This window comes from Rana temporaria, chromosome 4 (assembly GCF_905171775.1).
Source record: "Rana temporaria chromosome 4, aRanTem1.1, whole genome shotgun sequence".
NCBI lineage: Eukaryota > Metazoa > Chordata > Amphibia > Anura > Ranidae > Rana > Rana temporaria.
The window spans coordinates 175,265,304-175,278,728 of record NC_053492.1 but is presented as its reverse complement, the minus strand read 5'-3'; the positions used below and the strand labels follow the sequence as shown (position 1 = coordinate 175,278,728).

The 13,425-nt window shown below is 42.5% G+C and overlaps 1 protein-coding gene across 1 annotated transcript in view; it reads right to left on the bottom strand.

The window, feature by feature from the left end:
• Positions 1-13,425, bottom strand: part of NAALADL2 (N-acetylated alpha-linked acidic dipeptidase like 2) — a 1,143,792-nt gene that overhangs the window by 308,666 nt on the left and 821,701 nt on the right. The window contains exon 9 of the mRNA XM_040349390.1: positions 10,695-10,826. Coding sequence (XP_040205324.1) covers positions 10,695-10,826 — 132 coding nt within the window. The remainder of the gene's footprint in view (positions 1-10,694; positions 10,827-13,425) is intronic.

Sequence of the window (13,425 nt, the reverse complement as noted above, 5' to 3'; positions counted from 1 at the left end):
GCGATTGTTGGTCCAGGTCTTTGTGTGTATGGGAGATTTCTCGATATGCACGGGAACTTGGACCTTCAGCCCTGGTTCACACTGGTGCGTTTTGACATGCGATTTGGCATGTCAAATCGCATGTCAAAATGGCGGTATTTTCCGCAAATTGCTGGAAATTGCATCGTCCTAATCGGTGCGACGCCGTATCTGCGGCGCTGCACCGATTTGAAAAAGTAGTTTCTGCACTACTTTTTGCGATTTCTGCCCGTGATTTACATTGACATCTGTGCAGAAACTGCACAGATGTCTTTACAATCGCGGCCGAAATCAGGACTGCCAGCGGGAGTGAATCGTGCGAGTTCAGCTGAACTTGCACGGCTTCACTCCCGCAGCCCAGTGTGAACCTGGGCTTAGTTGGATTTTTGTATTTGAATCTTTACTCAGATGCTCTTTGGAGCTGAAGTTTTGTGATTGATAGGGCTGCGTATTATTGCTGATTATCACCACCCCCAGAACACCTGTAGTTACTGGGGTGGTCTATTTAAGATCTATCAGTTATTTTTAGTCATTGTAATGATTAAGCACAAGATGTATGTGTGAAACGTGTCTACGTGACCTCGTGTTGGTGTCTTTGGTGTTACCACGTTGAACAATAAAAGGCAATTGAAATTCCTGGATGTGCAGCCATTTCTTTTCTTACAAATTTCCCACAGAGGCGGGCCAGGGCTGGTACTCTACGAGACATTCCACCTCAAGCTATCATCATACATAGGGTTGCCACCTCATCCCTTTAAACCCAAACACATAGTAATTACACAGGTTCTGGGGCTAATTTAATGTCGATAAGGCACCAAGTGAGTTTAATTAGCAGCACCTTAATCAGCCAGAGAACCTTAATATGTTTTCGCTTTTAAAGGGATGAGGTAGCAACCCTAACCTGGAGCAGCAGCTATTTTTCTTTGTAAATAAGAGAATTTTTTTTAAAATAACAGGGAACAGACTGCAGAGAATTCTTTAACCTCTTGCCGACCGCCCACCAAAGTTTTACGGCGGCAGGTCGGCTGCGCAAAATCACGTAATATAACGTGATTTTGCATTGCAGCCACTAGGGGCGCACCCGCGATTGCTTGTTACAGAGCGAGAACCGGAAGCTGTGTGTGTAAACACACAGCTCCCGGTCCTTTCAGGGGGAGAAATTACTGATTGCATGTTCATACAATGTATGAACAGCGATCTGTCATTTCCCCTAGTCAGTTCCACCCCCCCTTTAGTTAGAACACACCTAGGGAACATAATTAACCCCTTCATCGCCCCCCTGGTGTTAACCCCTTCCCTGCCAGTGACATTTTTACAGTAATCAATGCATTTTTATAGCACTGATCGCTATAAAAATGGCAATGGTCCCAAAAATGTGTCAAAAGTGTCCGATGTGTCTGCCATAATGTCGCAGTACTGATAAAAATTGCAGATCGCTGCCATTACTAGTAAAAAAAAAAATATTATTAAAAATGCCATAAATCTATCCCCTATTTTGTAGACGCTATAACTTTTGCGCAAACCAAATCAATAAACGCTTATTGCGATTTTTTTATGAAAAATATGTAGAAGAATACGTATCGGCCTAAACTAAGGAAACAAATTTTTTTTAATATATTTTTGGGGGATATTTATTACAGCAAAAAGTAAAAATTGTCGCTATATTTTTGTTTATAGCGCAAAAAATAAAAACCGCAGAGGTGATCATATACCACCAAAAGAAAGCTCTATTTGTGGGAAAAAAAGGACGCCAATTTTGTTTCGGAGCCATGTCGCATGACCGCACAATTGTCAGTTAAAGCGACGCAGTGCCGAATCGCAAAAAGTGGCCCGGTCATTGACCAGCAAAATGGTCCGGGGCTGAAGTGGTTAAATGACATGTATACCTACACCAGGGATCTTCAAACTACGGCTCTCCAGCTGTTGCAGAACTACACATCCCATGAGGCATTGCAAGACTCTGACATTCACTGACATGACTAGGCATGATGGGACTTGTAGTTCCTGAACAACTGGAGGGCCGTAGTTTGAGGACCCCTGACCTACACCTTTGCCTGAGAGACATGAGAGGTCAAACAATCCTTACCACTGAAGGGTGGTTAAAAAGGGAGCAATCATTTTATTTGTGCTAAGTTTCAGTTAAAGTGGTTCTAAGGGCTGAAGTTTTTTTTACCATCATGCATTTATGCATGAAGGTAAAAAATCTCCTGTGTGCAGCGCCCCCCAGCCCCCTAATCATTACCTGAACTCCCTCCAATCCAGCAATCTTCACAATAGCCTTGGCTGTCCTAGGACTGTCCCTCCTCATTGGCTGAGACAACAATGGGAGCCCATTGGCTCACAGAAGAGAGCAGGGGCTGAGCCGCGTCTCTATTTGTCTTATGGACGCATACAGCAGCAGCTCGAGAGCAAGCACACAGCAGTGCCGCCAGGGCAAGTGGATTTCTCTGATGGCACTGCTCGGGGGGGCAAAATTAAGAGGATCGGAGCTGCTATGTGCAAAACCACAGCACAGAGCAGGTAAGTATAACATGTTTGTTATTTAAAAAAAAAAATCTTTAATACCACCTTTAAGCTCAGAAAGTTCAACGTATTATCTGCAATAAAGTCTGATATAAGTAGTTCCTTGTTATTAGCAAAGTGAGTGTTCAGTAGTGCTGATCTGGCCTTCATCTGGAATCAGAGTAGTCAGGGCATGTCAGTGAAAATAGGCTTTTGCGGTTGGTGCCAGTGTGGAATGGTCCTGCAGCCCCGATGGCGTCATGTGCCACAATGCATGTACAGTATCTCTTTGGTTGTAAAATCACAATATTCCAACAGAGATCACATGCACCTTTAGCCAAGAAAAGTTTTAATACCAGGAGTTGCATTGCAGTCTACCTGAGCAGCATGACTGATAGATCAGAGTACAGTAGAGAAAAACATGTCCAGTTGTTCACAGTGCAGTGTAAGGAAAGGTGTCCAGTGCAGGGCAAGAAAAGAGGTCCAGTGATTGAGGTGAGTCAGCAGCAAGCAAGGGCAGATTGTGAAACAGGGAGCAGTCACTTATAGGGAAACAAGAGATCACAGAACTTAATCCAGTATGTATAAATCTGAATATAAAGATCTGATAAATCAATCCTAGTAGTCAGAGTTTGAATTTAAAGGGGTTGTAAAGGTACAATTTTTTTTTTGCTTTTAAATGTCCTTATTTCTTCTGAGAAATCCTCACTTCCTGTTCTTCTGTCTGTAACTCCACACAGTAATGCAAGGCTTTCTCCCTGGTGTGGAGTGTCGTGCTCGCCCCCTCCCTTGGACTACAGGAGAGTCAGGACGCTCTCTACATTGCAGATAGAGAAAGGAGCTGTGTGTTAGTGGGAGTCCTGACTCTCCTGTAGTCCAAGGGAGGGGGCACTCCCCCACCAGGGAGAAAGCCTTGCATTACTGTGTGGAGTTACAGACAGAAGAACAGGAAGTGAGGATTTCTCAGAAGAAATAAGGACATTTAAAAGCAAAATGGAAGGATGAGGTAAGTGAAGGAGGACTGCACTACGGTAAAGGAAGCTATTTAGGGAAAAGAAATTACCTTTACAACCCCTTTAAGAATTTTAAGTCAGAATTTAAGAAAAAGTGAACAAGTTGAAAAGGGAGCATGGTTTGGCCGAGACCTAAGATGCCTGTTTAAGCTGAATGCTCCTGCATGCAGAGGATTAAAATCTTTCTTGGGGACTCTTAGACCTTGATTCAGCATGGGTAAAGTGAATAAAAGTGCCTCTACACCCTACACCGGGGAGAAGAAGGCTGGAACACAGCTGAGCCGCAATATCCCCAAGCTTTTCAAGACGCAGCCACGCGGCCTCACAGGCCTCAGAGCCATGATTTCCAGACAGACAGGGGATACATGCCAAACCCTATCCCAAACCAACCCGTAAGCCTGTCTGATATACAAATGGTTGCAGTTGATATTAAGAACACTCACACAGCTGCAAAATCAGACTTGAAATCAGACATACAGGCAGCAGTTCAACGTCTAACAGGGGTGGAACAGACCACACGGCAGGCTACGCAGCAAGTGCAACGCACTTATGACACCCAATTGTCTCACTTATTTGACTTGCACGTTGAAGACCTAGACAACCGCGGACGTAGACACAACATTAGAGTGAGGCAAGTGCCCGAGAGGATCGAGCCAGCGGTCATACCATGAGCGATTTGTTCAATTTTGAATGACTTAATGTGCTGTCCAGCAGACTCTCCCATTGAAATGGAAAGAGCTCAACCCCAGGATTCTAAGCCAGCGAGGGATGTTATTTGCTGCTTTGTTAACTTTCCACTTAAAAAAGAAATCCTCCACAAGGCAAGAGAAAGAGGCCATATTCTGTATAATGGCACTGAAATTAAATTGTTCCAAGATCTCTCCCAGGTCACACTGCAGAATAGGCGTGCACTGTAATGAGCCCTCGCCTTAATACCAAAAATCCTATGGTGCTTTCACAGACTTTGCAGAATCAGGGAGGCCATGCAGCGTAAGTTTGTAGAGGCATTCGATTCTGAGTCCTCTGGGTCACTAATGATGACTAAGTATCACTATCAGGAACTACCTCCTCCCAGCCATGTACAACTCCTTGGGTTTCTGGGGACTGAAAACCATCCCTTGAAGCCTGCTGCATGTTATGCTCTACAACATTCATGCTGACACAATCCTGCTCCTCTTCTTCCTGTGTGTTTGGCTGCCCTGCAGGATTTCTATCTGCATAAAGGGGGCCTTGAGAAGAAAGGAAGTCCTCCTTTTCCTCCTGCTGTTTTGCCTAAAGTGCCCTGTCCATGATTCCACAAAACATGTGCTTCAGCAGGAAGACTAGAGGAACAGTGTCACTGATGCATGCATTGTCACTGCTCACCATCATTTTGGCCTCCTCGAATGGTGACAGGACAGTGCATGCATCCTTGATCAGTAGCCACTAGGGTGGCAACAAGAAATCAAGCTCCCCTGACCCTGTCCTAGTGCCATACTCACACAGGCACTCATTGATGGCTCTCTGCTGTGTGCAGCACTGCCAATATTGAGTTCCACCTGGTGAACAAATTAGGCTTTTGGTGGGCAGGTTAAATTCTCTTTGAATGTCAATCAGCTGAGCACTGGCATTGTATGACCACCGGAAATGGCCACAGACTTTTCTGGCCTGCTTCAGGAGATCTTGAAAGCCTCAGTATCTAGTCAAGAAGTGCCGCACCCCCAAATTCAGGACGTGTGCCAAGCATGGAATATGAGTCAAGTGTCCCTGTTGGAGGGCGGAGAGAAGGCTGGAGCCATTACTGACTCTAGTTGCCATGGCATCAACCACCTCTGAGCCTGCCCCTACTGAGCTGACAGAATCTCTGCCCCAGTATGGCTTCTGTCCCCTAGGCAGAACAACTAAAGCACTGCATGCATATTTTTGCCTGACTGCTTGCTTAGCCCCTTCAGCACTTACAGAGCACTGCTGATTCAGAGGACAGTTCTGCAGAAGAGGCCATAGAGGAAGAGGAGGAGGGAGGGGAGCATACAGATATTGTGGCAAAATCACCACTAGCTTTTTGGAGGCATGGTGGTGGAACAAGATCCAACACTGAACCATGTCCTGCATCCTTCCCAGCTGTCAGCAGAGTTACCCAGTGCATCGAGAAGCAAAGGTAACACCCCTGCCTGCTGGACCATGAGTCAGCAGTAATATGAACCTTGCTACTGACCACCCTGTCCAACAATGCCAAAACATTGCCATCCACATGATTGTAGAGAGCTGGAATGGCCTTTTGTGAAAAAAAAATGTTTTGGAACATGCCGCTATGGTACAGCACATTGCATAAAATCATGAAAGGGGAGCAGTCTACCAGCTGAAACGGCAGCAGTTGCAGTGCTAGCAATTTGGCCAAGCTAGCATTTAAAGGCTGAGCATGTGGATGGCTAGCAAATAATTGTATTTTACGACTCAGCAACTGGGGTATTGAAATTTGCCTGCTGAAATCAACGGGTGGTGTACTGCTAGCAGATTGTACTTGTGGCACCTATTGCTATACCTTCACTCCTCTCAGTGCAGGTTTTTGAAAGGACTGGAGGTGCATGACCAGTTGTAGGTATGTGGTCCAACAATGCCAAAACATTGCTATCCACATGATTGTAGAGAGCTGGAATGGCCTTTTGTCAAAAAAAAAAATGTTTTGGAACATGCCGCTATGGTACAGCACATTACATAAAATCATGAAAGGGGAGCAGTCTACCAGCTGAAACGGCAGCAGTTGCAGTGCTAGCAATTTGGCAAAGCTAGCATTTAAAGGCTGAGCATGTGGATGGCTAGCAAATAATTTTATTTTACGACTCAGCAACTGGGGTATTGAAATTTGCCTGCTGAAATCAACGGGTGGTGTACTGCTAGCAGATTGTACTTGTGGCACCTATTGCTATACCTTCACTCCTCTCAGTGCAGGTTTTTGAAAGGACTGGAGGTGCATGACCAGTTGTAGGTATGTGGTTGTGAAGAAGGACGTTATCGTTGTCAGCCCGAAACTTCACCTTATATACCTGGTATCTAATGTATTTTTTTCAAATAAATCCATTTTTGTGCTGCAATCCCCTCTCATTTTTCAATATTATGGTCCTTGGGAAGGACTAGATTGCTTGCACAGCATTCGTGGAGACAATTCTGTGCACTTCACCCATTGAACTTTCATATACATACATACATTAACAACAGGTGCACTAGATGGGCAACAATGAGACAACCTCTAAAACAGGAATGGTTTTTCAGGTGGAGGTGTCTGACATTTTTTCCCTACTCATCTTTTCTGACTGTTTTTCACTAGTTTTGCATTTGGCTAGGGTCAGTGTCACTACTGGTAGCATGAGGCAATACTTGGACAATATAAAGGTTGCACAGGCAGTCCAACTCCTCCAGGATGGCACCTCAATATGTGTCATTGCCAGAAGGTTTGCTGTGTCACCCAGCACAGTCTCAAGAGCATGGAGGAGATTCCAGGAGACAGGCAGTTACTCTAGGAGAGATGGACAGAGCCGTAGAAGGTCCTTAACCCATCAGCAGGACCAGTATCTGCTCCTTTGTGCAAGGAGGAACAGGATGAGCACTGCCAGAGCCCTACAAAATCACCTCCAGCAGGTCAAACAATCAGAAACAGACTTCATGGGGTGGCCTGAGGGCCCGACGTCTTCTAGTGTGCTCTGTGCTCACTGTCAGACGTTATAGTCTTGACCACAACTATAGGCTTATTTACAAATTTTTCAGAGACTGGGCACACCAGCAGCAGTTTTACGGCTCTGGATTTGTTTTGTGGCTTACTGTCAAAGTATCCCCAGGTCTAGAAATAGGCCACAATGTGCCAAAATGGAGGGCTCAGTGCCTGGAGGTTACTATATTTGCCCCATCCCTGGGCCTACTCATATATTCAGTCTTCAGAGTCACACTAGAGGCTATGCCACAGCTCTGGGCCTGGAGAGTGCTCTGCAGCTGAATAATAGTTACTGAAAGTGCCAAAAACATGGTCCAGTGGCTGAAGATCATATTCCATACAAGTCCCACATGTTTAGGTTCAGCAGGGTCCGGAGACAGCCTCCAAAGCTGTTTCTAAGGATACGCCGACCTGGTTAGCTGCTGTGCAGAGGCTAGATCAAACAGAGTATGTGAGGCCTTGCTTGAAGTTACAAAATAATACAATGGTGAATTCATAAGTAAACCTATGGTTGTTGTGAAGACCGAATTGGTGAGGATGCTCAAAATCTTATTTACAGTATCTCACAAAAGGGAGTACACCCCTCACATTTTTGTAAATATTTTATTCTATCTTTTCTTATGACAACACTGAAGAAATTACACTTTTCTACAATATAAAGTAGTGAGTGTACAGGTTGTATAACCTGCAAATTTTCTGTCCCCTAAAAATAACTCAACACACAGCCATTAATGTCTAAACCACTGGCAACAAACAAGAGTACACTCCTAAGTGAAAATGTCCAAACTGGGTCCAAAGTGTCAATATTTTGTGTGGCCACCATTATTTTCCAGCACTGTCTTAACCCTCTTGGGCATGGAGTTCACCAGAACTTCACAGGTTGCCACTGGAGTCCTCTTCCACGTTTTCATGACGACATCATTGAGCTGGTGCATGCTAGAGACCTTGCACTCCTCCACCTTCTGTTTGAGGATGCCCCACAGAGGCTCAATAGGTTTTAGGTCTGGAGACATGCATGGCCAGTCCATCACCTTTACCCTCAGCAAGGCAGTGGTCATCTTGGAGGTGTGTTTGGGGTCGTTATGTTGGAATATTGCCCTGCGGCCCAGTCTCTGAAGGGACGGGATCATGCTCTGCTTCAGTATGTCACAGTACATGTTGGCATCCATGGTTCCCTTAATGAACTGTAGCTCCCCAGTGCCGGCAGCACTCATGCAGCCCCAGACCATCACACTCCCACCACCATGCTTGACACATTTGTCTTTGTACTCCTCACCTGGTTGCCGCCACACATGCTTGACGTCATCTGAAACAAATATGTTTATCTAGGTCTCATCACAGCACATGGTTCCCGTAATCCAGTCTGCTTGTCTTCAGCAAACTGTTTGTGGGCTTTCTTATGCATTATCTTTAGAAGAAGCTTTCTTCTGGGATGACAGCCATGCAGACCAATTTAATGCAGTGTGAAGCATATGGTCTGAGCACTGACAGGTTGACCCCCACCCCTTAAAAGTCTGCAGAAATGCTGGCAGCATTCATACATCTATTTTCCAAAGACAACCTCTTGATATGATGATGATGCACTGAACTGAGTGTAACCTGTCCTATAAAAAAAACACTGTATGGTTTTGGCCACCATGTTGCAGCTCAGTTTCAGGGTTTTGGTAATCTTATAGCCTAGGCCAACTTTATGTAGAGCAAAAAAAAATATCAAATCCCCAGAAAGTTCTTTGCCATGAAGTGCCATATTGAACTTCTAGTGACCAGTATGAGAGACTGAGAGGGATAACACTGAATTTAACACACCTGCTCCCCATTCACACCTGAAATCTTGTGACACGAATGAGTCACATGACACTTTCGGAGGAAAATGGCTAATTGGACCCAGTTTGCACATTTTTGGAATTTTTAACTTAGGGATGTACTCACTTTTGTTGACAGCAGTTTAGACATTAATGCGTTGAGTTATTTTGAGAGGACAGCAAAGTTACACTGTTATGCAAGCTCTACACTCACTGCATTGTAGCAAAGTGTAATTTCTTCAGTGTTGTCACAGAAGATATAATGAAATATTTACAAAAATGTGAGGGGTGTACTCAGGTTTGTGAGATATTGTATATCTTAGTGCAGAGATAGAAGAGAACATAAAATAAAAAGCAGAGGCATGATGGATGGAGGCTGTGTTTTACAGGATCTGGTTTAGGAGTTTTTGTTTTGCCACTGTCTACACTTCTGATGATGGCATGTCCAAGACATACAAAATAAAGGTTTGGTGGAATGGAAAAATGTTTACACTGACATAGTTTGTAGGTATAACAGCGTCTACAAATTATTACACATTTTTGTTATGGCCTTATTCTTCTACTCCCTGATCTGTGGCTTTTATCTGCCTTTTTTCTGCACATTTCCCAAAGATGAATAATATATTTGTCATTATGCATTTAGGTAGTACTGACAACTCTGACTGGGCCAGATCCACATACATTTGCATCGGCGCAGCGTATCAGAGATACACTACGCCGCCGTACCTCACCTGGCGTATATTCGAATCCTCAGCGAGTTCGCGCCTTAAGTTACGGCGGCGTAGTGTATTTCTGGCGGCGGATTTCGAATTGGGCGGGTTGGGGGCGGGTTTCATTTAAATGAAGCACGTCCCCGCGCCAATTGAACTGCGCATGCTCCGTCTGGCCCACTATGTTTAAGCTTTAAGGGCCAGATCCACAGCCAGCCGGTGTAACTTAAATATTCGGATTTAAGTTACACTGCCGGAAAATTTATACCTAAGTGCCCGATCCACAAAGCACTTACCTAGAAATTTTCGGCTGTGTAACTTAAATCCGGGCGAGTCCCATTTAAATTAGGCGCGCTCCCGCGCCGGCCGTACTGCGCATGCTCACGACGTCATTTTCCCGACGTGCTTTGCGCGGTTTTACGTTGCGCCGGGTTTTGAGAATCGCGACGGGCGGAAAAAAAAATACGAGTTGCGGCGGGAAAAAAAAAATTGAAAAAAAAAAGACGGCGACGCGGGATAGAAGGGTCTACTTTTACAAGGCCTAAACAGTTTAGGCCTTGTAAAAGCAGCCCTAATATTGCGACGGCAAACTAATACTTATGGAGAAAAAACGAAGCTTAAAAGCTTTGTGGATCTCCGTAAGTGCTAATTTGCATACCCGAAGCGGCATTTTGACGAAAAATGCCCCCAGCGGCGGCTGCGGTACTGCATCCTAAGATCCGACAGTGTAAGTCCCTTACACATGTCGGATCTTCTCCCTATCTAAGTGAAACTGATTCTGTGGATCAGTTCCATAGATAGAAACAGGGATACGACGGCGTATCAGTAGATACGCCGGCGTATCCCTTTTGAGGATCTGGCACTAAGTTTTTATTAAATTATGATTATTATTATCTTGTAAGTAAAAATAAGATACAATTGATCTTGTGTGGTACAAGGTGCAATCTGTGTAACATAATGGTACCTTTTTGATGACTTCAGTTGCTAATTGTTGTAAAGAGGGTGATGAAACTAAGTGGAGGCTGCCATTGCCACTGATGGAGTTCGGTAGACCAATGTATGTCACAGCATTGCTGGTAAGAATTCCCTTAAAATCCTGTAATGAGAATGTCTTTTATTATTTTATTTTTCCAATAAAGTGGCATTTGACAAAGATTCAGACATATACAGTAGTATGTGGCTATTTTAAAATATACACATTTGCTTTTCAATGGTTTTGAAGAGAATAGAATTCACATTTGCCTGTAACAAAATCAACACATCCACTCAGCATTTACTTAAAAGCATACAGTGACAAACCATTACAATGCTCAGCGAGCTGAAAGGGCTTAAAATTATGTTCTTGACATGAGGAGTACATCAAGCAGTCATTGCAAAGGCAGTATGTTCCTTACTAGAAATCCACCTTTATGTTGCCATTGCAAAAGCATTAATAAATTAATATTTAAAAAAAAAAAAGACCTAACAAGAGAATCAGTTGTATGGATTTGACTAATTTGACCATGACTCTTTCAACAACAATAATCAAATGTGCATGCAAATCTCAGTGTGGCAAAGGCAGTGTATAACAGTTACATTTACCTCAATGGGTGACACATAATGTTCCCTTTTCTCCAACACTGATTTTTTTTTCTCCTTTAAACAAAGGCAGATGTAATTGCTGGCATGCAGCTTTTCTAATTAAAATAAATTATATGTTTACCGGATGCAAAAGCCCATCTATTAATTTTCTTAGTTAACTATTCCAAGTCTCCAGTGCTTTGTGTTTTATAATCATAAATTATGCCTTACAGTAATATAATGCAATTTTACTTTACATTAAGAGCAGAGGAAGATGTAGACCAGTTTAGACACAACAATTATATGTAGCCATAATGTTCAGTGTCCATTGCAACATCAAAATGTATTATATAAAAAAAAGTTTGACAAAATCTTAATATGTCATTAAGTTTTGACCTACATTAAACTGTGAGCCTTAGCAGGAAACTATATTATTTTCTTTCTTCAAAAGTATTCCTTTCTACTGTTTAGTTTCAAATTATATTTGTACTCTAATTTCTATACAATAAAGAAAAATTGTTATAAAAAAATGTCTGTTGAATGAAGCGATTTAGAAGTATGCCTCTAGTATGATAATATTATAGAGGGGTGCCATCATCTTTAAACAGTTAGTAAATAAAATGGGAAGCCTGGGTCTGCCCCAAACATGCCCCTGGCACAAAATGGATTTCACAATAATTAGTATAAAAAAATAACAATTTATTGATATAAAAACCATTTTAAAAATCACATTACATATTTCAAGAGCTGAAACTAAAATCAAGTAGTTACAGATGTGCAGTATTACTGATTATTTCAAAGGTGGTAATTGATTATCCCCAGGTGTTGATGGGGATGTTGGAGATAATGGATCTCAACATACAATCCTCTACATGTTTTGTGGTTAAGATCGCTTCCTCAGGAGGAGTCAATCATTAATATCTACAAAATAATAGATGTAATAATAATCTTAAATCAAATCAGCCATAAAATAAAATGTTCAAAAAGAAAAAAGAGAGAAAAACAATAAACAATAAATATGTCAATTTAGGATTTTAGGTCCTTTAATTGCTTACTAGTGTTGCTCACGAATATTCGTATTGCGAATATTCGGCTCGAATATGGCATATTCGAGTATTTGCGATATATTTCGAATTTCGCGGTGAATATTCGCTATTCCGAATATTCAAATTGTTTTAATTTTATTTTTAGAACAGATCACATCCTAGAGATCTCCATCGACGTCTAAAAGCATTGCTGGTATGATTAGAGACCTTGGGCCGAGTAGCTGAAGCGATCATTTTATCTTGCCGAAAAATCGCAATGCGATTATTTGGCAATCGGAATATCGCGCAATTATTTTCTTCGCCCTATCTTCCGCATCAGAGCGATTTTTTTCAGTTTCATTTTTTTTCATTTTCAGTTTCATTTCATTTCAGTTGTCAAAATTCCGCAATAAATATCGCATTCGCATTTTGCGAAATTTCGATAAAATATCACGAATATTCTGAGCCAATCAGAGTGCTCCTACAGCATTTGTCGAAATTCCGCAATAAATATCGCATTCGCATTTTGCGAAATTTCGATAAAATATCACGAATATTCTGAGCCAATCAGAGTGCTCCTACAGCATTTGTCGAAATTCCGCAATAAATATCGCATTCGCATTTTGCGAAATTTCGATAAAATATCACAAATATTCAGAGCCAATCAGAGTGCTCCTACAGCATTTGTCGAAATTCCGCAATAAATATCGCATTCGCATTTTGCGAAATTTCGATAAAATATCACGAATATTCTGAGCCAATCAGAGTGCTCCTTCCGCATTTGTCGAAATTTCGCAATTATGTTCGCATTCGCAATAGCGAAATTTCGCAATCATTTAATTTCGATAAAATATCACGAATATTCGAATTTAGTGAATATATCTCGAATATTCGACTATATATTCGAGATATATCGCGAAATCGAATATGGCGTATTCTGCTCAACACTATTGCTTACCTGGAGTAGCTAACAATTGGTTTAAGCAGCACAACAGGGGCACCCAAAGGTAGTCCCCCCCCCAGGGTAGACACAGGGGACAATCACAAGTGCATAATAAGGGAGTAATCTTCCATGATATATCAACAGTTGTCTAGAGGGAGGTGGAAAAA